Here is a 26379-nt window from a genome sequence, read left to right as displayed (position 1 = left end):
ACAGCTATACCCTTTAATACAGCCTTCAAACCTGGCTCACTCTTCTCCTCTTAGGTAATGTTTGTTCTCTCTGGAATTTTCTTCAAAATAATCCAGTCTCATCCACATTAAACACCTGTTCTGGCAGGTAACCCCCCTCAGTGATGATGTGTGTATCTATGAAAGTTTGTAAGTTGAACGTTCTTAAGTAGAGGAGCACCTGTATACTTATAATAATAATAAAAAATTAAATAAAAAATAAATAATAAATAAATAATAATAAATAAATACAATAAATATACAGTAGTACCCCGCTTAACGCGGTCAATTGAACCCACAGGGTACCGTGTTAAGTGAAAACAGCGTTAAGTGAACAACAGAACATATGGGATTAATTCCAATAGAGACTGGCCTGACCCCCAAACTCTACTTTTTCGGACACAATACCTATGTTCTAGTAAAAATAACATCTTAATTTTATGATGGTACATGCACACAATTAATACTTAAGAGAAATAGAGAAATACAGTCGCCAAGTTAATGTCCATTCAAATAATGGACTCAACTCCCTCCCCCTCTTCTCACACTACACTGCTGGCTCTTCCCTCTCTGAGAAATTTTGGGGGGAAAACCACTGGATTTTAATAAATAATACCTCAAACTAAAGTTCGGATAATATAATTGACATTGCTGGATTCCTTGTAAGACCAGGAATATTTTGAATACAAATGTCATATATTTTGCAAAAAAGATAACATATTTATTCAGAGTAAACATTATATCTAAAATTTGTATGTCTAATGCAAAATCTATGATGCTTATATTCAAAATGATCATCAAATTGTAAGAATTCCAACAATGTAAATTTTATGAGCTAAATAAAAAAAATAAAAAATTATACTTCATGCGTATATGGGTAGATGAACCGCGGAAAGTGAAAGTTCGGTTCTGGCGAGGCACCGCGTATATGAGAAATCGCGTAAAGTGAGACCGCGTAAAGTGAGACCGCGTAAAGCGGGGTAATACTGTATATGTATATATATATATATATATATATATATATATATATATATATATATATATATATATATATATATATATATATATATATTTATATATATATATATATATATATATATATATATATATATATATATATATATATATATATATATATATATATATATATATATATATATATATATATATATATATATATATATATTATTCGCTGTCTTACAAGGATTCCAGCAATGCAATTTATATTCTGCTAACTTAAGTCTGTGATATTTTATAAGATAAAAACTTTAAGCCCAAAACCACTTTCAATCTTGCCGAAGTGGAAGGAGGAGGTGTTGTATTATGACAGCTGGGTCGGGAGCACGGACAATGGTAGCCTAATGGTATTTATTTATCTGTCATATAGGGGGAGTTTAAGTTTTTCTGTTATAAAATGTCAAAGAATTGACTTAAAAAAATTTAATTAATATTGTTGGAATACTTGTAAGATAGTGATTAATTTGAATGTAAACATGCTATAGTTTGCAATAGACATAAATATTTTAGTACTAATTAGTACATTTGAATGCATATGACTAAATTTTTTATCTCTTTGTGCAAAATATATGATGTCTATATTCAAATTATTTGCAGTCTTGCAAGGATTCCAGCAATGCAATTTATATTCTGCTAACTTCAGACTGCCATTTTATGTCAAGTTTAGTCACTTTTATTGGCCTCCAGAACCTAACCCTATTTTCCCCATTGATTACATGTAATTATATATCACGATTTAGTATACCTGTATAGCAAACATTGTTGGCCCCTATCTCAAAATATATCCCGACCCTACTGTATTTTGTCATTGTATTTCTTCTTTTGTCTTAATTTAAGTGATTTTAGTTGTATAATAAGGACTTTGGTTTTGATAAAGTGGGATTTAAAAATTTTTTTCTGTAAGTACGACATGCACATGGCATGTGTTACTACTTGCATACAAATCCGACTTAAGAACGTCCTCAGGAATGGAACCCTTTCGTAACCTGGGGACCCCTGTATATTCTTTGTAAAGAGGCTTTTACAAATATACAGTATGTAGCATAAACTAAATGTTAAGATTATTTAATGTACTCTATTAATATACTTCATGTAAAGCTGGTGTGTGAATCAACACTAAATTTATAATGACTAAAATATCAAGAATGTTTGTAGTGTCCATCACTTTTGTATTAATCAAAATTCCCCAAATTCATTACTTTTTACTGTTCTACACTCTCCATTAGATAGAGTAGAAACCTTGTACAGTCCTAGGTGCATATTTCCCAAATGTATACGCCCTCAACCAGTCAGCGGTACAAAATCACGGCCCACCTTGCACTCTAGTACAGCCATTCGAACTCTGGTACTTTCATTTCTCAATAAATACTGGGAAAGGCTGTCATTGTTTTGTTTAATAAATACACAAAACTATTTACTCAATCAAGTTTTACATTATTTTATATTATAAGGTTACTTTATTATTAGATAATCATGCAAAAATGGAGCATGTATGTCTTGGTAGCTCGGAGTTCATAAAGATAATATCAGTATCCTCCAAGCTGTATTGTGCCTTAGAATGTAATCAGTATACTAAGCATGAATATGAGGAATAATATGGTTCAAAAGAGCCCGCTTTATCACCCTCCGTGATAATGGACATATCAAAGGGTCTACTGCATGTGACCTTAGCTTGATCCCTACAATTGATGACATGAAGGGAGTATGACTGACATATGAGTGACCCAATTAATATAAAAGTGTGTCACAACAAGAAGTAGGTCACAACACCATTGATTAGGGTTGGAGGGGAAAATAAAATAAAATCAGCATGACTATATCTTATTAGTTATACATATTTCGGTAACCATAAATTTTGCCCAGTTAATGTTATATACACTCAGTTCTTTGCAAATATTTACAGTTAAAAAAGGTAAAACAATGATTCAAACAATATGTTCTTTAGACTATAAAAGCTATGCATAACACATATTGTCTGTCACCCAAATTATCCATTCAGTAGCCAGTCCAGCTGCCCTGCTCTTTAATGACAGCCTGTAACCTGTACGGCATAGATGGTCTCACACCAATTCTGGTCAACCCCATTAATTTTCCACTGTCTGTTAATGTGTACCCTATCACTAACAATCTTTCCATTTCAATTAATAGTCCACTTTTATGTTTTGTTCAAGAATTTTCTGTATATCTGTCAAAATTGTTCTGGCCATTGACTTTCTGAAGTCCAACGCTTTACCAATGACGGAGGATGTTTGGCCTTTTTTGGAACGTTTAACGGTAATTACATCATTTTTTCCTTTTCTTGGATGCACTACTATCACTTGCATCAGGTTTGCATTTGGGAGCCATGATGAGGGCAGAAAGAGTTAATAAGCAAACAAAAAACTACAGTTTGCACTTGATCATGCACATTACTGCGGTGAGGGTAAAGCATACTAATGCTCCCTCAAGGCATGTGGCTGGCGATGTATCACTTCCCATCTGACGTTCAGCCATGTCTTGCAAACTAGTTCTCATATGTTAATACTACGAACCCTGTTGTACCTGTCGCATTCTTAAAATAATTGGCCTTATGGGACCTCGTTCATATCGGAGGATGTTCGTAAGTTTGACGTTTGTAAGTTGGGGACCCCCTGTAGTGAATACTTAGTCTTATGGAGAAAATTAGGATGTGTTCCACAACTACTAAAAGTCAACAGTAATGCTATAAAAGTTATAGAAAAATAATTAAAATACAGTACAGTACTCTAATGTGGCTTAGAAATAAAGATAAGATAATATAATATAAAACTAGTGCACCATATCTTCTACAGAATTCATAATAGGGAATATTTTATGCATAAAATGAATTATGGATAAAAATAGGGTCGCCACATAAACGCAAATTCACATACAGGTAGTTCTGCTATAACGCGATAATTGTGTTCTTGTAAAATATCGTGTTATAGAAAATCGCGTAATAGAAATAACAGGGCTTATGGAGAAAATAGGGTTAGGTGCAGATTACTCGAAATCGAAAAAATTTAGTAGTTAGCCTAACACAAAGGATAGCACAGTCTAAATAAATGTTACATTCATATCTAATAATGAAATCATACAGTAAATGTAACACTTTACCTTGAAAAAATATGAATGTAACTTGATGGGGGAGAAGGGTGATTTTGAGGTTGATAACATCGAGCTTCTCTTCAAGTGTTATATCCTTTCTTTTACGATCATCACCGGGAATTCTATCACCAGAACGCTTCTTGGAGATATTCTTCTTTACCATATTCACAATTAATACCACAAAATTGGAGAAATGTAAGCAAAAATCGCGTTATAGCAAACAAGCGTTCGCGTTATACAAATATCGTTCCTAATTCATAAATCGCGTTAGAGCAAATTCGCGTTATCAAAACACGCGTTATAGCAGAACTCACTGTACAGTGAATGTGCATAAAGCGAAGGTCCAGTGTAATTTGCATGTCTCTTGAGTAAGGCATGTGGTCATAAAATTATAATTTTGTTGTATCAATATATTTATCACAATTTACCTAATCAAACTTGATACAAGTTGATGTGCTAGATCTTCTCCAGGCCACCCTAATGCTGTGACATAAACCAGGCATTCCAATGAACATCCAAGCACAGCTGTAATAAAAAAAACAACTTAGGTATGGTCCTCATGGTCAGAGAGACACACACACTACTGTGAACAGGAAAACATAAGCAAAAAAATATTATTATTGGACAATAAGTATTTATCTTTACTGGTGAGAATAACTGAGAATATTGTGCAACTTTGACAAAATAAATAAATTGACAAATTATTAGATAAAAATTCAAGATAATAACCTAGATTATAGTACTGAAGGTCATTATTGGCACTAAGGAGTGGGAGGAGACTAGTTGTTATGCTTGTTGCTAATTGATTCCATGAAGAACTGCCAAAGATATCCTGACAGTTGACATTGCAACAAACAAACTTTAATGTCTGACACATGAGATTGGTGGCGGCACGAAACAAACGGATAGACATCAGGGCTCGAGGGTTAGGGTCACTGGCCACCCAGTTAACACCACCTGAAAAATAATGTTCATTATCAATTTGTAAGCTCTAAACCACAATTTTTTTCACCATAACTCAATACAGTATGTACATAATATTTAAAGCCTCCTAATTTGGAGTATAGTACCATAAAAAGAGCTCTATTCTTGCTAATATAAAGCAACTTTATGAATCCATATACACTGGAGCATAAAGTGACATGGCATATATGATGACCCCTAAATTTTAAATTTAAGTTTTGGCCTATACTTACCATATAAACCAGTATAACAAATGAAGCTTAGTCATATGGTGCAGGTTGTCACCATGGGTGACCTAAAGGAAAATATCTACCATTACAGAAGAAAATATCTTTCTTAATTCAAGAATAAAGCACATTGGGTCAAATAATACAGTAACAGTTTTCCTAATCGAGTTTTTCTCTTAAGATAAAGTATAGATGCCACAATGGTGCCAGGTGTGTACCCAGTAGTCTGAACACTTCATACACAATAATACCATAATACTGGACCAAAACCAAGACACATTGGTTCCCAGATAACTCCAGAATAAAATACAGCACAGATAAACCTCTATTCATGATGTCCGAATCTACAATAAATCACATTAACGATGCTGATATTTTAAGACCACTCCCCTATTTGCGATGTAAAATAATTCACATTAACGACATTCATCATCCCACCAACTCGGAAGAGGAAACGCATCACCCACTTCAATTGTCACCTGAGGCATCATCTAACCGATCAATTGATTAAATGTGGTAATAACACCGAACACTGCCCCCTGACCATTTGGTGAACTACGACCAGACATTGTTTCTTCTTTGTTACAAGTGTGTCAGAAATGGAGCTCAATGTTTATCAGTCACCATCAGTGTTGTTTTTTGTTTTGTTTTTTTTACCTTACAGTGACAGGACATTCCTAAAGTTCACAATGTACTCTGTTTAAGTGACTGTGAAATGCTTTCCCTGCATTAGTGACTGTGAAGTGCTTTTGCTCTGATCCCCCACCCGACAATGGGTGACCTGACATTGCATCAGAAGGTCAGTAATATGAGACCAATAATCCCCAATCCCACCTCCACTGCAAATGAGAGGAGTTTACATACAATGGGTGGACCTAACATTGCATCAGGTCAGGTCAGGAGATTGGACAGTGTACATTATTTTGTTTATTTATAATATATTGTATGTGTAGAGTGGTGCTTGCATAAATAAATACAGCTTATACTACGGTGAGTCAGATTAAAAAACCAAGAGTTCGTCAAGAGAGTGATAATTTTGTCATGCATAATTGAAAGAGACCTCATCCTCCAAGTAGATCCTACGATTTTGAAAGGTTTTTTATTGAACAGTTCTTCAATCTGCATGAAAATGCATGAATACTGATTAATACTCCCCAGCTGACTCACCGAGGCACCACCAACACAGAAAAAGATGTTGATTGGACGTGTACTAAATAATATTGTACACTATGAGTAAATGTAGATTATTTAAAAAAATACCAGCCCAGGCTTTAAGTTCAACACACATTCAACAACAGAATTTTTTTTTTTTAATTTTAGGTAAAGTAATTCAAACAATGTTGACGGTAATCCTCCCGGGAAGAGAACAGAAGAAAAGCGCACATTGCATCATCCATGTCATATGCACACACACACACACCTGCTGCACTCCATCACCACCAGATGTACAGTGGAGTATGCTATAACGAATATAATTGGTTCTAGAACCTTGTTCGTTATAGCATTCGTTCGTTATAGGATTAATCCGTTCCAGGCCCCCAAATACAACCACTTAACACTGAAAAATATAATATAAAATTGTAAAAATTGTAAAAAAGTGCATAAATATGCATCTAAACCCCTGAAATAAAGAATATCATTAATATTTGTAATAAAAAAACAATAAATTAGAAAAAAAAAATTAAATAATGTTCGTTGTAGGAGTTTCGTTCGTTATAGCATTCTCAATTTTATAGGTAAAACCGTTAAGTTATAGCATACCCCACTGTATCCATTTTGTGAGCCATTACTTCTGCCATTAAGAGTTAAAAAAGATATCCCCACACATTTCAAAAAACAATTACGGGCTAGTGGAAAATAATTAGATTCGGCAGGCCTGCCAACAATTGCACAAGGTGTTCTTTGAAATTTTGTTTGTTTCACCTCACCATGTTGATGTCCATGCCCATAAACCTGTTCAATAATGTTACTGGAGAAATACAGCCATCTGGGTTTGGGAAGTCAAGACTCAAACTCTCACTTGTAACACAAGCTCCACCAAGTCTCAGTCTCCCTTATGATATTTTAAAATAAAAATGATAAAGTATAAAGTAGAGTAAATAACTTCATCTTAATACCTAGTTTTATTTCATTGCTCATCATAATAAATGGCTTCTCTCAATGATTTATTTTTTGTTATGTTACTGTGTTGTGAGGAGGAAGGAGAGAAAAATAAAGTGAGACGTTACCTTCGATATAACGTATCCTTTTATTCTCAAGTCAAAATACAAATTACAGTCATGCGCCGGTTAAAGTCCTAGATACGCTCTTGGAAACGTGACGTTAACCGAAATAGACGTTGTCCGATCATCACATAAACTTTTTATTTATACTTATGTGTATGTGGAATACTATATACGTACATATACACTTTTACTGTTAAATCACTACTGTAATGTGATACAGGTGATTAATTTTTATCTCTTGTGCAAAATACATGACGTTTATATTAAAATTATTCACTGTTTTACAAGGATTCCAGCAATGCCGAGCAGATGGGAGAGAGAGGGGGCGTGGGGGGAGGGGAGGTAGTACATTTGACAGTTGGCACAGGCCCAGGTCTAACGCGTGTATATTTATCAGTTCTTAGGTGACTAAGCTTCTCTCTTATAAAAAGCCAGTGAAATGACCTGGGTGAATATAATTAACATAGCTGGGATTCTTGTAACATACTGATTAATTTGAATATAAACATGCTATAATTTGCACTAGACAAAACAATTTTAGTACCGTAATCAAATTAGTACATGTGCACTCCAGCTTTGCACTAAGAAATCTATGTAAATCTACCCAAAAATACAGTTGAAAAACTTTTTTATAAAATGTACTACAGTACTGTACACTAATGTACAACAATTTTTATCTCTTGAGCAAAATATATGACGTTTATATTCAAATTATTGGCTGTCTTGCAAGGATTCCAGCAATGCAAATTATAATCTCCTAACTTTAGTCTGAGATATTATATAAGATAAAAACTGTAAGCCTAAAAGCCTGGCTGGGGGGAGGGACTGATGGCTCCGCCACCCAGCGAGGGGTTGGGGGGGTTGAGGTGATAAGTTTGAGGTGAAGGTCTCTGTGTGTTTATTTAACAGTCCTACTAAGCTTCTTTCCTTTTAAAATGCCAGTGATATGACCTAGGAAAATATAATTAACATAGCTGGGATTCTTGTAAGATACTGATTTATTTGAATATAAACATGTTGTAATTCGCACTAGACATAACAATTTTAGTACCGTAATCAAATTAGTACATGTGCACTCCAGCTTTGCACTAATGTCATTTACAGTATTTCTTTTACGTTTCTTTTAGTATGGTGTGTGCATGTAAATCTATGAAAATAAATGAAGAAATTTATGTAAATCTACCCAAAAATACAGTAGAAATTTTTGTTATAAAATGTACTACAGTACATTTTTTATATCTTGAGCAAAATATATGATGCTTATATTCAAATTATCCGCTGTCTTGCAAGGATTTCAGCAATGCAAATTATATTATCCTAACTTTAGTCTGAGATATTATATAAAATAAACATAAAGAAATCACCAATCTTTTATCTTGGAACACGAGGTGTGGTGGGAAGACCTGGGGGGGGCGGGGACAGAATGTCTGGCGTTTGTTTGTTTATTTATTTATTTATTTATTTGAGATAAGATTTGACAGTTGGCGCTGAAGGCCTGTCTGTGTGTTTATTGTTCATTACTTAAGAGTGACTAAGCTCTTCTCATAATTTTCCACCCAAACGACTTGGGTGAATATAACTTACATTGGAGGGATTCTTGTAAGATAGTAATTTATTTGAATGGTTTTTTTTTCAATTTAAATTTTAATTGTTTATTCCTTGATAGAGGAAGTGGGATGCTAGTGCTGTCACTTGGTACCCCTGTACCATAACACCAGAAGCAACTGGCCAGTGTCACAAGTATGTACAGTACAGTACAGTCATCCCTTGGTTATCGTGCCTAATTGGGACCCTGCCGATAACGAAAGTACAGAACCTATGGGATTTATTCTAATTGGTTCATTTACCCAAGACCCAACCCCAAGTTTCCCATTTTACGACCATTTAGACCCACTAAATATATATATATAATGTTATGGTAAATATCATAAACACACATAGGCATGGCTAGGTTTATTACAAAGTGATGAAAAGGGTACGCTTAATACTGTAGTCCACAAAACATGTAGCTATGCTTTTTTTATTTGGTCCCCCATCATACGAGTCCGTTTTCTCTCACATCAGGACGCCTGAGTCCTCCGTTTTCTCTCTTAATCTTAGAGTGCACCAGAAACTTTACTATTTTTAGTAATGCCACAGAATTTGAAATTGCAACCCCAATTGCAACTGGGGTTGCAATTGTTGAGGCAACTAGATATGTCTGATTACAGCAAATGTGTTATTGTCAATTTGTAGGTGAAAGATTTTATCCTCAATAGATGTAGGTTAACATTTCACCTGTAGGCAAATGCTTAAAAAAAGCCTAAGTAAGGAAGCATATTCCTTTAACACATAATATCTGACCAGTATGGGGAGGATCATCATGTCTCCGTCAGGGGGTCGTGGAGTGGTGGTCCAGCAGGCGTCACTTTTTTTTTTTTGGGGGCACGGACGTATATTAGTACAGTATACCCACATGAATTAATAACTCAGCCCCATCTTTCTTTATTATCTATGGAAGGTAAATTGTAGTCCCCTTGTAAGCAATCTGTAATGAAGGGGCTGTCTGGCTTTACTGCCTCTGCCAGAAATCTGATATTGTTCAAGAACCAATTTTCATTTTATTTCTCCATCATTAGTTAAATAGATAATACCATCTTGTACTAAAAATTCATAATACCTTTGTAAATGGTTCATTAGAAAAGTGACTTACCTGTTCTTTGTAAAGTATAGTGCAGGGCACTGTCTTGGTTCTTCAGTTCATTAAGCAACAGTTGCAAGATTTGTGGGTATACTGCTACCCCGCCCTTTAAAAATGGTCTGTATACCTGAAATTATACCTTCATTACATATCTAATATAATAAACAACACAAACAAAACATATACCAGGTTGACAATCTCTTATCCAAAATTCCGAAAACCAAAAGTTTTTTCGTGGAGCTAAACTTTTTTTTTTTTTTTTTTTTTTTAACAGGCCTTGTACAAAAACAATAATAATAATAATAATAATAATAATAATAATAATAAAAATAATAATAATAATAATAATAATAATAATAATAATAATACAGTGACCCCTCGTTTAACGAACACCTCGGTTAACGTAATTTCGATTAACGAACTGCCTTCCATAAGGATCTTCAATTCGGTTAACGAAATTCTTACGAACCGACCTCAACATGTTTTCGCTTGCACTGACCGGGCAACCAGCTTTAGTATCAGTCTGCCAATACATTAATCGGTTCTAGGGCTTAAATTCCTTACTATTTTAGTAAATATCAAAAAATTTATACTATTCAATAATTTTAAAAGTTTAATATTCAATTTTTTTAGTCATTTTAACAATTATTGAACATAATTGAAAGTAAAGTGACTAGTTTAATGTGCGGCATCCAGCCTCTTAACACAGCAAACAGGCGTTAGTCTCTCTCTGTTTTCACTGGAGGTAACATCTTGCTTGAGACTCTCTTCAACTAAAGGCTTTTTTTCTGTTTCCAAGCAAATTATTGGTCATTTTGAAATTTATTTTACATATTGACAATATATAATGCAGTGCAGTGTTGATTTAAAGAAAATAATCTTGAATTACACCAAGAGAACTAAAATTTTATGGGTGAAATGGCACCATGGGGTGACTTCTCTTCCACCCCAATGCCTTCTCTTCTCCCTTCTCCTCCACCACCATTCTAATTCCCATCATCATCATCATTATCCAGGAGCCTTCTACATACACACCTCAAAGTAAGTGAACTTTTCTACCATTTTTGTTGAATTTAGGAAATTTTCGGTGAGCTGGAACCAATTACCCAAAAACCCATTGAAACAATGGTTTCGGTTAACAAACTTTTCGGTTAACGAACGACCTTCTGGAACGGATTGAGTTCGTTAAACGAGGGGTCACTGTTATTTACTGCATTTATTTTTAGTTTGTATGTAATTTTCGGTGAGCTGGAACCAATTACCCAAAAACCCATTGAAACAATGGTTTCGGTTAACAAAATTTTTGGTTTACGAACGACCTTCTGGAACGAATTGTGTTCGTTAACCGAGGAACAACTGTAATCTTAATGAAGAAAATCTGGCTGAATGTCGACGAAGAAACACCTGTTGTTTATCACTGTACTAACAGTGAAATTATAGATATTGTTATGAATCCTGATAAAAACAATGAAAGTGATGAAGAAGACAGTGATGAAAATGAAACAGATGTAGCTGAAAGACATAGTACAGTAGAACGTCGATTTAAAGCGATTTAATTTAAGATTATATTGACTAAAAGCGACACCGACAATAAAGGACAATGTTTTAATTTATAACGAATCTTTCCTATTTTGCGCGAGTCAATCTGGTGCATCATATTAAAAATTTTGCACCTAATGTTTCTCTGGGCACGCTACACTGTCCTAAGGGCAAAGTTGTACTGTACATGTACTCAAAATAATGTACTAAATGATTACTAAAATTTTTGTCTCATGTACTCAAAATAATGTGCTAAATGATTACTAAAATTTTTGTCTAGTACAAACTACAGCATGTTTATATTCAAATTAATCACTATCTTATAAGAATTCTAGCAATGTAAATTATATTCTCCCCGGTCACTTCTGTAACACTTTATAAGCAAAAAACATAAACTCAAGCTAAAGGACATAAATAAACAAATAAATACTTCACTAGACCTTCAGCACCAACAGTTAAACATGTCACTGTCACTTCCCTCCCATCCCTCCCTCCCTCCTTCCCCCCCCCCCATCTTCCAAGCCAGGGTTTGGTGTTTTAAGCTTAAAGTTTTTATCTTATATAATGTCACAGACTAAAGTTAGGAGAATATAATTTGTACTGCTGGAATCCTTGCAAGACAGCGAATAATTTGAATAAAAACGTCATATATTTTGTACGAGATAAAAAATTAAGCTCTTTGTACCAAGATTCTTAAATTAGAAAGAAAATTTGTATGACTAATGCAAGCTAAAGCATGTTTATATTTAAATTAATCACTATCTTATAAGAATTCCAGCAATGTTAATTATATTCTCCCATGTCAGTTCAGTGACATTTTATAAAAAAAAACTTAAAGTCACTCTTAAGGACAGATAAATAAAGAAGCACTAGACCTTGGCATCAACTGTCAAACATATCACCCCATCTTCCCAGCCAGTAAACAGACCATTTTGCATCCCTTAATTTTAGCTGTGTTCATTTATGAGTGTTTGTTTTAACATAATACTACAAAAATTAATGTTTTGTTTATTCTAAGAGATGGGCAAAGTTGCATCTGGGTAGACTCTTAGTCTTTTTAGTATTTTGTGTTTCTCTCAAGTACCAAACTAAATTATTCCATGAAACAACACTTTGATTTAGTGCGAATTTGGTTTAAGGCGACCTCTCTTGGAACGTATCTCGCGTTATATCGACATTCTACTGTATTGATAAATTAATTGAGTTGTGGGGTGAATTTATCAAAGGGCTGGAGCAATGTACCTTCGTGATGGAACAAGAGCTAATGAATCTTTATTTGATGCACGAAAAATTACACAGGGAAAGATCAAAGCACATGAAACAACTTCACATGGATGAAATGTTTAAAAACATAACCAAGAAGAATGTGTATCAGAGCAGTAGGCCTACATCCGTAAATCCTGTGGCTTCAACTTCAAGTACCCTGGATGTACCCCCTGCAACATCACAAAGCCATGAAGAAACAGTCAACTATGAAACAGGCAGTAATCCTGACAGCCCTCAACTTTCAGACCTTTGTGATTAGCTATACAGTTCCAGTAAAATTCTGAAATTTGCCAATTTGGGATCAGTAATACTGCAAAATTCTTGGTAAGTACAGTAACTAATAAACCTGTTTCATTTAATCATTTAATTCACATTTAATTTAGATTTAATACTTGTTTAATTTAAGTTTCTAGCAGTTCTTGGTGCTTTAGAGACACAGGAGGTGTATAATTAGTGGGTCAGAGGTGTATTGTTGAATTATTATTACGGGATCTCGGTTGGTCGAGCAAAACGGATAATCCGGAAAGGCTTTGGAACCAAGGTGCTGGAAAATCAGTGGTGTACCTGTATGTAAAGTTGTGGAATGAAGCAAAAGCAAATTATCCCTAAAACAACATATCAGTGTTACTTACCAGAAGGCTGACAGATACTGAATTCAATATATGTGTTAAGAGTTGCTCATCCACTGAAGAATTTGGTTGGGAAGTAAGGAAACGTTGGAGGCTTTGGTTCCAGTAACTTGAAGTTAAAAATATTTCATTCTTACATGAAGTAAACTGAACTTGTTGGATATAAAACCCCAAATTATTGACATTTCTCTTGACATCTTGATGTGAAGTAGCATTCTCAATGTTTAGAAGTATTTTTGTCATTACCAGTTTCAAAACTGATGATTTTAGTAATGTAGTTTCATATTCACCAATGTCTAAATTGGCAGAAAACTTGGAGGACTGAACATGGGCACAATCAATATGTTCAACACCTCCAGCAAATGCTGCAGCCCACACTGTTTTAAGGAAGTCTAGCACTGCCCAATCTTTCTCTTTGAGAATGTGATGTACTGTTCTCATCTCATGACACAGCCCACTTCTCTCATACCAAGGGTATATATCACATATAAAAGGTAAATGAACCCTAGAGGTCAATAATTCTGGTACAGAGATGAAATTTTTCCCATGAACAGTCACTTGTTTTTGACATTCATCAGTTCCAGCAAAAATAATGACATGATTGAAGATGAGAAGAGCCATTAGACAAGATGCCTGACATCTTGTGCGGTCATCTACATAATAAAACAGGGCAACTGAAAAGAAAAAAAAAATATTATGGAAACAATTCTCATGTATGAATAATAAAGAAATATAAATTATATAATTATTTTTCTATTAATATTGTATTATTATTATAATTCAAACCAAAGGGCTTGTGAGAATCTTATAAAACTTTTTAATTACCTAATGCAGGGGGTCCTCATGATAAGAGTGTACAGTATATTCACTCACTGCGAAACAACGGATTTTTAGCTGAATCAATTGAAATTTTATCCTCATGCATGTACGTGTCCCAACGCTAGTCTCCCACTTTGTTTCATCTACACCAGCACATTGTTGTGTTTACTCCTGCCTTTGTTGTACCTTTATGTTCATTTTGTGGTGACTTATTTGATTATTTTTGTAGCCACGAGTTTTCAACGCAATCAGGGTGGTGTAGGGCTCAAACGGAAGCAAACTAGTTATAGTATACAGTAGATGTAAAATTAGAAGTGATCAGGTGAAAGAAGAGTGAGAGTGGACAATCCACCTAGTCCTGTCTCCCTTTCATCCTCCAACTAATCCTCCTCTCCCAACACCCACCTCCATCAATCCAATCAAGGCAAACATTTCTACCTGGCTTAACCTACATTGCCCCGACACATCGACTTCGATGAACTTTAAGGACACTAAATAACTTATAAAGTTAATTATTTTCTTGAAATAATGTGTTATCAAATGTTTAACAAATATTTCTAAGGTAAATAATTGTTAAAAGATACCATATATAAGTTTTTTGAGTGTCGTGTATAATGTCATGGTCCTGATTTGACCTATTTCCATTATTTCTTATGGAATTAATTCCCCACTATAAGCAGATTCATTATCAGTAACGTTTTTATGCTCCCAATTACTCATTGATAACGAGGACCCCTGTATGAATCTATCTACTTTATAACATGTAAGCACATTTCCTCATTCAGAGCATTGATGTCTAGCTGAAAATTTATTCACTGAATGCAGGTACAGTATTCCCCAATTTATGAAAAGGTTCCATTCCAGAAAATAACTTCTATACACCGAATTCTTGTAAATTGAAACACATTTCCTCATAGACACTAGGGTGTGACAGTTGCCCCAGCTTTGTCCTACAATGCTGCTCAAAATTTTGGTGTTGCATATTGACATAAAAAATACCCACGTGCAATTGTTTGAAGATTCATGCATATTTAAGTGAGCACCAGCAATTTGAAAAATAGCGATTTTGTTTATCTGGCATACGCGCCTATATATGAGATTACACAACCATCATAAGGGATATTAACACAAATCATTTGCCGGTCTTAATTAAAAGCTGTTATGACTAATACAAAAAATCTAATCATTCTTATTCTCTCATGGTACATTAAGGGGTTTTATCATATATTCACAAGATATTATTTCTCTAGAGCAAGAAACCATGATTTCTGTTCGGAAACAGATGATCGTTTGCGCTGATTAGGAACGCGAAGTCTGTCATTTCCAATTACTTGAAGGACTTCTTGAAAGCGCTCCTCATCCCTGGCAACATTAAGAAAGTCTTGGCAAAGTTTTACACCACGCTCTGCAGCCTCATTGACGACCTGAAGCTTGTCCACAACCCGTTTCATGTTCAGGTAGTCGTCATGATCTGCCCATTCATTGGCTGGACTGTGGAGAAACTGATAGGGCATGCCTAAAATGGTGAAGATCCGGCTTGAGTCAGGCCCAATTAGGTCCACCAGGGCAGTGCCACTTTCTGGGACAGGGGGAAGATATGGCTTTCCATAGCCCCCATGATTGAGCCCCACTCTCTTAGTAACTTCAGTGCCTTCATGGCAAAGAAGGGCCTTCCTCATCTCCTCTTTTGTCCTTTCTTGTACTTGGGACGAGAACAAAGCCAGTGGGGCCAACTCCTCAGTTAGGTACCAAGTGTGTCTACCGAGTGCCACACGTGCTTTGTCAACTATTGTGGCGTCATATGGGGCAAATTCAGCCAAGGTTTCGACCAAATTCAAGTCATTCAGTGGCGCACTTGCTGGAACGGGGCAAACAATCCACCATGGGACATAAACAGCGACTGTGAACACAGCAAACCGTTCTAACTTGCTGATTTGACTTTTAGTCACAACTTCGGCTTTGGGAACTGCTCTTTGATCTGGCCTGACAAAAGAACAATCTTGAGGGTATAGAGCAGTTTAGCCATCCACCTTGCTTTGTGAAGTGCGCCGGGGTAGACGATCGTGAAGTTCACTGGCTCGGATCCTTTAGTTACAAGCAGCAGACAAAGCTCTACCAGCTCCTTGTACTCGCCACGTGTAAATGGTTGGGCTAGAGATTCACGGAAGAAGTCAGCCATCTCCTGCTGGCACTCCTCAAACACTCCAGGCATTGCGGGGTAGTAGTATTTCTTTTTTTCATTGTACGCCAGTTGAGAGAAATGGGTCTTGAACCTAGAAATGCAATTATTGGGATTATTGTATTTCGTACTAATCTATAATATTGTTTTAGGGGTATTAAGATTGATATGATCGATCATTTGCTTGGTGTTAGTATATCTTATAAGTCTAATAAAAGAAATTTCACTAAATTTGTTCATTAGATAATAATATTCCTTGTTATTTTGTAAAGCCGACGGTGCTAGCTCAAACATGCACCGATCTCCAAGGAAATTTACAGGGGTGTTTCCGAGATAAATACACAACACTAAAACTTTGAACAGCATTGTAGGATCATTTTTTTATTTTTGGAGGGCAACGGTCACACCCTAATAGACACCCATTATAAAAGCTGAGGTATATTCCAACGGAGGAAGGGGGCCTTAGAATGCCACAAAACACATTTCTAATAAGAAAAAATTACATGCACAACAATTACAGTCGACCCTCGTTAATTCGGACTAATCGGGGGGGAGGGGGTGTCCGTTTTAGCTGATTGTCCGAATTAACCAATTTAGGTTAGGTTAGGTTAGGAAATATAGTACCGTATATACACTGTACGCTGAACATGATACACAGTAACAAAAATACAGGAAACACTGTGCTGTAAACATCATATAACTAGCTATATAAGACATTACAACTTGTTAATTTCATTTACCTTTGGAAGATGACTCTTAATTAAGTCATTTAGCCTCTCCCTGAATGGTTCGATGTCCTCGGTGGGTGCACTACCAGCTTCACCATGCGTAATTTTATTACACATTCCATGGCGATTTCTAAATCGCCATAACCACCCGTCACTAGCTTCGAAATTCTCGATGCCCATATGACTTGCTAGCTTAACAGCAGCAGCTTGTATTTCTACACCACGGACGACATTACCACAGGATCGTTGCTGCACAAACCACTTCGTCACTGCCTCCTCAAGATTTGTATCTTTTGCCACTCTCATACGCTTCCTTGCACCAACAGATGATGATTTAGAAGTTGCATCAACATTATATTTCAAAGAAAATGCAATGAGTTTGTCCTTAGCCTTGCGTATGTCCGAAACTGTTTGCTTTTTAACACCATTCTCGTCACAAACTCTAGACACCAACGCACCAGCCTCTAACTTCCTTATAAGTTCCAGTTTCTGGTTCACAGAAAGGGTCACATACTTCCTCTTTGGCGTTTTACTCCCCCTTGAAGACATGATGTAAAATACAAGACTGAAAGATACCTAATCACTGAAATATCAACGAAAATTGCAGGGCATCACAACACTGATACTTGGGAGCAGAATTGTTAACGCTGATCCCAATGGTGGAGTCGTCGACATATTTCCAGCGAGCAGGGGTTTCTCTTAGGTGTGTGTGTGTGTATGTGTGTGCAACCCTTGAGGTCAGTACCACTTAACTTGTTCTTGGGTCACACTTTTAAATTCCATGTTTCTAATAAGAGCTCTATATGAAGATTGAGTCGGTTTTGATTCCTGTTTAGCTTTTTTTTTCTTATTTCCTTTGTCAGGAAGGAAGATTTTATGGGTTACCCTTAACCCACTCGTGCATGATCATGCGATTCGCATCATATTTATGATAAGACCAACTTCACAATGATGCAAATCGAGTCAACAAACTTAAAAAATTCACCAAAATTAATTTTCAACAGAAATGCGTCAAATTTTTTGTGTCATGGTATCAAATATACTAATTGGCAATTCTCAAGGCCCATAGAAAGGAAAGACCAGAACGATAAATGAGCAGTATTGTCTCAGCGGTCAGACCATTAGTGTGAGCCGTGTCCATTTAAATTTCCATAACTATGCAGGCTGCCTCAACTCCTGGATTACAGTGCTTACCCACTCTCTAAAATTATATATTTTTTGTGTTAGTCAGTTTGTGTTTAGGGAACCGTTTCTAGCCCCCTCCCCATGTGGTGTGAGCAGAGTGGCTCCTCGAAAGGGCTGCTCAGTCGCACACACAGCACTGGATTGCATTTCTGACTAGATCCCAGTGCATAAACAACCATCTTATCTGTGCCGCCCATGTGCAAAGGTGTGACTAGAGACTAGACACATTTCAACACCCTGTAAACAAATGAACGAACGAACAAACACACGCACACATTGTGGAAAGAATTTGAAATACGGTAAGTCAACAAACTCTGAAAGAGAATACATTACAGTTCCTGCATGACTACACTTAACTATGAGCATAGACCAACTTCTAAACCATTATCTCCCTACAAAATTTATAACACTCTAGAACTAGTCATAAACAGAACATTTCATTTCCATTTGTTTCCTTGTTTATGAAATTGAACTCTGTAGTCTGTTCACTCAAACTTTGCGACTAAGGTCTAGGGTCAGTTTGTAGCAATGTAGCTGATTGGCTGGGTGGCAGACATGGGGAGAGACACTACAGTTTCATAGTATTTAATCTATCATATTTATATTCTGATATTTTATGGGATTACAAATTTTGTGTGTTGATGTCTGATAATTTCTGCACTTGGAGAAACAAAAGTTAGCAGTAAAATATACTGGTAATAAAAATATCATAAGGAGAACATGAACATGATGAACAAGTTCAGGGACATACACTCCATCTCATTGCATGATGTCACCCAGCATGATGGAGGATATTATTGAAATTTTGTGATGATTCCTTTTTCTCTTTATAGTTATGTCACCAGTGTATCTCACATGCTAATTTTGGCTTCCCCAAATGCAGAAATAATCAGATATCAACACAGAAAAATTATAATTCTATAATCTATCAGAATATAAATATGATAGATTAAATACTATAGAACTGTAGTGACTATATCCATGTCCATCAGCCAGCCCAATCAGCTGCATGGTACAAACTTTAGTTGCAAAGTTTGAGTGAACAGATTATAGTAACCCTTCTCACAGCAAATGTGGATCAGACTAGCAACCATATTGAGCAGAGATTAAAAATCACTTTCTTCCTTTTTCTCAGGTCTTTCTATTGCTCCTCCTTACCACTGCAGTCAAGACCTCTCTTTTCTGTACCTCTGAAATGCACAAGTACAGTAAACCCTAATATACTATTAATTTGGATGTTGATCTATGACAGAGAAGGACCAAGACAAATTAAAGCCTCTCCTGTGTCTGTGTGGAGGCCATGTATTCTGCCTTGTAAAGCACTCCTTATCTCCCTCATGTAGATTTTTAATTTTTTTAACAGGGAATAGCCCACCCGGGCACAGGTCATCAACCCACAATGGGCCTATGGGTAAATAAATAAGAGTAAAAAGAAATTAAAAATAGAAGAGACAAAGACAATATTAATCTACACCACGAAGATGCCGGAAAACCATCTTTTTGAAGTGAGATAGACTGTAAGAGTATGGAAACACAGAAGAAGGCAGAGCATTCCACAATTTGGCTGTGTGAGGAAAGAAGGATGTACTATAACGGGTTATTCTAGTGTGACCGACATCCAAACAGAAACTGTGGGCACCGTGGGCAAGACGAGTGTTGCGAGCCCATGGCCTTGCAAGCGGTACACAGGATGCCTAATCCATCGAACAATGCCTGTTAAAGTACCTGTGAAAGAGAGAAAGTGAAGCAACATTGCGGGGAAGAGAAATTATCAACTAAAGGAGGAGAGTTAACAAGACAAAATGCCTTTGATAGGATTTCCTACAAGATTTACTGACAAATGCTCAAGGTCACCCTCAATGCACAAACCTCTGAAGCTCAAGTTTCATTGACAGGAAAAGCACTGTTCCTAAGTAAGCATACAAGTCTTTACAATATCCTGGAACCAGATCCAGTTTATGGACCATCGTACGTCCCTCAAATGAGAGAGAAGTCAAAGATCCTTTGTGAGTACATTCAATCTACAAAAATTTTTGCGATGGGTAAATAATAAGTAGAATTAAACTCTCTTTTCCAAATATATTAGTCATTGTAGCTCTTACCTCTAACGATACACAAAAGAAACTCCTCATCTTGGAGAAGTGTCGTCCTGATATGATTCGAGTGAGTTGCTATTAATCTAAGAGTCTCTACTGCTCCTGGTAAATATTCTACTGTAAGATTTGGGGAGCCATCACGCTGAAATAAGTAAATATTTGATGAGTGCATCAATGATTTTAATGGTAATGTAATATACATAATAATGGATTACAGCAAAATCTTGTGGGTATGATTTCAGGCTACAAACTGTATTGCAAATGGAGAGTAATTTCTAATGAGTCTTTCTGTGCTTTCATACAAATCAATGTATTGTCAATAAACTTCTCAACTTATTAAGATACAGTAACGTAAAGAAAGTCCCAAAAGTCTTGAGAGCAAAAGGTATTAAAAGGGTGAACATCCTAAGTCCACCATGGAATGGGAGAGAGAGGGAAATAATGTCTAGGGATGAAGCATGTTTAAGAAGGCTAATATTTTATACAGTACAGTAGAACGTCGATATAACGTGAGATACGTTCCAAGAGAGGTCGCTTTAAACCGAATTCGCACTAAATTGAAGTTTTGTTTAAATGGAATAATTTAGTTTGGTACTTGAGAGAAACACAAAATACTAAAAAGACTAAGAGTCTACCCAGATGCACCTCAGCCCATCTCCTAGAATAAACAAGACATTGTTTTTTGTAGTATTATGTTAAAAGAAACACTGATAAATCAAAATCAACACAGCTAAAATTAATGGTTGCGAAATGGTCTGTTTACTGGCTGGGAAGATGAGAGGGGGGGGGTGAGGTGATATGTTTGACAGTTGATGCCAAGGTCTAGTGCTTATTTATTTATCTGTCCTTGAGAGTGACTAAGTTTTTCTCTTATAAAAAGTCACTAAACTGACTTGGGAGAATATAATTAACATTGCTGGAATTCTTATAAGATAGTCATTAGTTTGAATATAAACATGCTATAGTTCACATTAAACATACAAATTTTAGTTATAATTACAAATGGCAAAAAAAATTTCTTTTGTGCAAAATATATGATGTTTCTATTCAAATTATTTGCTGTCTTCCAAGGATTCTAGCAATGCAAATTATATTCTCCTAACTTTAGTCTGTGACATTATATAAGATCAAAACTTAAAGCCTAAGACACCAAACCCTGGCTGGGAAGGGGGGGGGGGCAGAGGGAGGGAGGAAGGGGAGGTGACAGTGACATGTTTGACAGTTGGGGCCGAAAGTCTAGTGAAGAATTTATTTGTTTATTTATGTCCTTTAGATTGAGTTTTTTTTCATTTTTTTAAATGTCACAGAAATGACCGAGGAGAATATACTTTAAATTGCTGGAATTCTTATAAAATGGTGATTAATTTGAAAATAATCATGCTAGTTTGCAGTAGATAAAAATTTTAGTAATCATTTAGTACATTATTTTGAGTACATGTACAGTACAGTTTTGTCCTTAGGACAGTGTAGCGTGCCCAGAGAAACATTAGGCTCAAACTTTAAAATATGATGCGCCAGATTGACTCGCGCAAAATAGGAAAGATTCGCTTTAAATTAAAACATTGCTACGATTCTGGACAAGGCTTCAGCGACCACATTCGCTCATCACGATAAGTACTTGAACACGGGGGCGAATTCTTGAATGGTCAGCTACCAGCATGCTAGTCTGCCTGAAAGGTTTTTGCCGTATAACAGCTCTGTCACTGCCACGTGATCCGGATGGACGGTTATTGGATAACCAAAAATTAAGTCTTTAAACTTCTTCAGTGCCCAAACAACAGTTAATATTTCTAGGTGTGTTACTGAATAGTGTGTTTCGGCATCATTAAGTGAAAGCAATTACTCGATGTTAACCTCTTGTGTCCAGCTGCATAAGTACAGCGTTGATTCCTTGTCCTAAGGGGTCGGTACACAGAGTAAATGGTTTAATGTAGTCAGGAAATACTAAAACAGGTGCTTTCTTCAATGCCATAAAACTATCCTCTTGTTTCGCATTCCAGACAAAAGTTGCATCCTTCCTTAAGTAGCTTAGTCAAGGGTGAAGCTAACGTCGCATAACCTTCAATAAAATAACGATAATATCCAGATAAACCAAGAAAACTACGCACCTTATGAACAGTTGTAGGAAGTGGGAACAGCGCAACAGCTATAACTTTGTCATCAACTGTATGAATGCCGTCACCGTCAAGTACATGACCAAGGAATTGTATTCTGGATTGATAAATTCACATTTAGAAAGTTTGACTCTGAGTCCTACTGTATAAAGTTTCTGGAAAACTTCATGGAGTTTCGCAATATGACTCTCTACATTCTTACTGACCCCGACGAGATCATCTAAGTAGGCAAGCACAGTGTTGATCATCCTTTAAAAAATGAGTGGGGCATTTCGGGAACTGCATGGCATCCGTAAAAATTCAAAATGGCCCAAAAGAGTACTAAAAGCAGTAATCTCACGAGATTTCTCGTCAACAGGAATTAGCCAATATCCGCTAAACAGATCAAGGTTGCTAAACACAGCATTATCCTTGCCTATAAATTGCAAAATATCACTCAGGACGGACATTGGATACCTATCCGGAATGGTATTTTCGTTGACGCACCGAAAATCAATAACTGGGCGCCAACCTCCATCCTTCTCAGGGATTAAAAACAGTGGGCTATTGAGAAGAGACTTTGCATGTGTGATAACTTCCTGCTCTAACATATCTTGAACCATGTCTTGCACTACAGCAAGCTGGCTATGAGGTAGTCTATAAGCTGGTATGTGAATCGGGTTTGTGTCCAGTTTTAAAGATATGTCATGCGAAGTTAAACTTGTCTGCCCTAGTTGTTCCCCTGGTAGGGCTATAATGTTTCTGTAGTCGGCAAGCAACTTAGGAGCCTAGCCTTGCCTTGAGGGTGATCAATTACCTTAACATGTGGCACTATTTGATCTATCCTCTCCTGTCTGGATTGTGTAATTGAATGTGTAACACTACCAATTGGGAATTGCATAGGCTGTAAAGCAACATTATTATGATAAACTAGAAAATCACACAAATAACATCCCTCTTTCAATATTCTGAGAGTGCCTGTTTTGTTGAGAACTAGGACATCTGTTAATTCACCAGGACAAATCACACTCAAAGTATATTCACATGATAAACCTTTAACTCTGCACGTTTCCATAAGATGGACTACACCAGTCCCCGTGTGCACGTCAAGTAAGCTAGCAGTGGCCCTGGTTATTTCCTCATTCTGAAAATGGAGAGTACCTGTTAATACTGCAAGTACTACCATCCAACTTTTGCTGCTGTAATCATGCTAGGTAAATGAGTCAGTGGGGTCTGGGACTCGCTTAGACTCAGTATTCATCTTCCTCATAGTACGAGAGTTGGACAAAACATTCACCCTTGCGGAGAGCAATGGTACAGGTTTGTGCATGGCACAATAGGTAACACCACTAACAGTGATAGTACTTTGGTTTGGCTGGACATCTATCATGTGTTTAAGAGTTGAAAGACCAATTAATCCATCAGTTGGTAAGTTATTTGGTTTGGCTGGACATCTATCATGTGTTTAAGAGTTGGAAGACCAATTAATCCATCAGTTGGTAAGTTAAAGTCCTGTCAATATAAAACTCTGAGGAAATGGTTTACCAAGTCTAGAAAAACGTAATGGTAGTGTTACCCTCCAGTAATGTCCAGCTGGGCACTGGAAACTCCTATGAGATCAGTGTCAGTAGGTCTAATTTTAAAATTTCGGTGAGGGGAACGTCGTTTAGTTCTTAATAGGACGCTAATGAGAGTAGATTTGCACATGCACCCGCATCTATATCTAATGCAATTTGATTACACCAACCCTCGCCGGAACAGATAACACTTCCGCTTTGTTCAGTGCCACTATTAACAAAGCTGCAACAGAAGTGCTGCTGTGAATTAGTACTGTTGTACCTATCCTACGTCGTTCTGGGAAAGGCGCTGGTCTTCCCCCGTCTTCTTATGATAGCGACGACGCCATGTCCGCTGTGGTGTTACCTAGGGTAACTCATATCCTATATCACGGCATCGTGGGAGAACCTGACAATCTTCAAAATTATGGAAGGCAGACTGATGATACACACACACCACATATCAGGTGTCTGTTCCGTAGCAGACTTGGTCTGAGCAACTGCTGAATAAGACTTGGGTGGGTCTTGTCGCGGTCGTGGATTTGTGTTTGGAGTTGTGTGGTGTTGGGGTTTGACACCACCTTGCTGGAGCTGGGAACAAAAGTCAATTGTATGACCTTCCTTGGTGCAGTGTTTACATACTTAAGGTTGTTTGACCTTTGTGCCAGAATTCTTGAGAACTCTTTGTTGAACCGGGGCCACAGGTGTTACAGTCCTGGCTTGGGGAGTAAGAGGTGTCTTAATTGCGATCTTTCGTGTGTAAGCAAGAATTGTATCCTTGCAGGTATCGTCATCTGTCTTTCGTGCGTAAGCAAGAATTGTATCCTTACAGGTATAGTCATCTGTCTTTGCTTGAGTATACGCAGGTTCGCGTATCGTCAATAGAAAAGTAGCAAATTCAATTAATTTTGCAGAAATGTCTAATGTTATCTTGTCATCACCATCCAGCCAGGCCAAACCGCAAAAATTAGCTTTGACATCTTGACAGACATCACCTGGTATGGAGACACTTTTCATAGTATCCTTTGCTCGAACCATACGAGGAAGACGGTCAACCCATCTAAAACTCCAATTCAGAAGAATGCACTTTATTTTCATCTCTCAAACCTGGAAAAAACTACCCCCATCCCCGGAATTTTCCGGAGTTTTCCGGGTACTGGGGAAATTTTCTCAGAATTTTCCAGAAATTGTGCCCCTTGGAAAATCGTTCCCAATGACGGAATTTTTGGGAAGATTCTGGCATTGGAAATGATTTTCCGAGAAAATATCAATTCCAACTATCAGAGAGTTCCGAGTTTGAGGGATTCCAGCTAAAGGAGACAATACTGTAATAATTAACATAAACCATATAACTTACCTTCACCATGTTAATGAAGTTCATTACGAGGAACTGAAGAGAACACAGCTTGAAAAAGGGCTGATGAAGTTGTGGATCTTCTAACAGGAAAGCCAGTTGAGACCATGCAGCCTTGCATACCCCTGGCTCAACTCCTCTACCTTGAATCAGCTCCAAAATCCTCATCAAGCGACCTTCCTACAGAAACACAAGTGAAAAGTTAATATTCTGCCATTTCAAAAACTTAATTTTTTCATTTGAAAACTACTTTCTCATAAATAAAAAATTCTAGTAGAAAACCAGGAAAAATTTACTATTGCAGCTTCATTTGTTATGTGCTGATCACCTGACATCTCATATTAGCTCACCCAAATAACTGCCATCTTTCAGTTTTGTATGGTCTGCGTATGCCTTATCTGCGCCCATTTTTCTTTAATCCCTTTACCAGTGGCATAAAAAGGGGGGGGGGGGCAAGTGGCCATGGCCCCCCTTTTGCTACTGCCCTCAACTCATTCAACCCAATGCATTCAGTTCAAAAGGATCTAAGTCCTTAGAAATTAATTCAGGCCAATAGTCAAGGAGAAAGAAACTAACAGAAGTTTCTGCCAGAGTAATATTTCCACACCATGCAGATTGCTCAAAGTATGTACAGTGGTCCCTCGGTTAACGAGCGCCTCAGTTAACGAGATTTCGGTTAACGAGTTACCTCCCATAAAAT

General features: G+C 36.7%; 1 protein-coding gene across 7 annotated transcripts in view; it reads right to left on the bottom strand.

Moving 5' to 3' along the window:
• Positions 1-26379, bottom strand: part of LOC121854446 (rotatin-like) — a 167895-nt gene that overhangs the window by 48141 nt on the left and 93375 nt on the right. For all 7 annotated transcript variants that reach the window (XM_042349118.1, XM_042349117.1, XM_042349113.1 and 4 more), the window contains 6 exons: positions 25683-25859; positions 20683-20818; positions 13673-14343; positions 10248-10362; positions 4870-5097; positions 4569-4665 (listed from right to left, as the gene is read on the bottom strand). In XM_042349118.1, coding sequence (XP_042205052.1) covers positions 4569-4665; positions 4870-5097; positions 10248-10362; positions 13673-14343; positions 20683-20818; positions 25683-25859 — 1424 coding nt within the window. The remainder of the gene's footprint in view (positions 1-4568; positions 4666-4869; positions 5098-10247; positions 10363-13672; positions 14344-20682; positions 20819-25682; positions 25860-26379) is intronic.

Source organism: Homarus americanus, unplaced genomic scaffold, assembly GCF_018991925.1.
Source record: "Homarus americanus isolate GMGI-L3 unplaced genomic scaffold, GMGI_Hamer_2.0 scaffold53225, whole genome shotgun sequence".
Taxonomy (NCBI): Eukaryota; Metazoa; Arthropoda; class Malacostraca; order Decapoda; family Nephropidae; genus Homarus; species Homarus americanus.
Note: the sequence above shows the minus strand (reverse complement) of the source record. Positions and strands in the feature narration are given on the sequence as shown.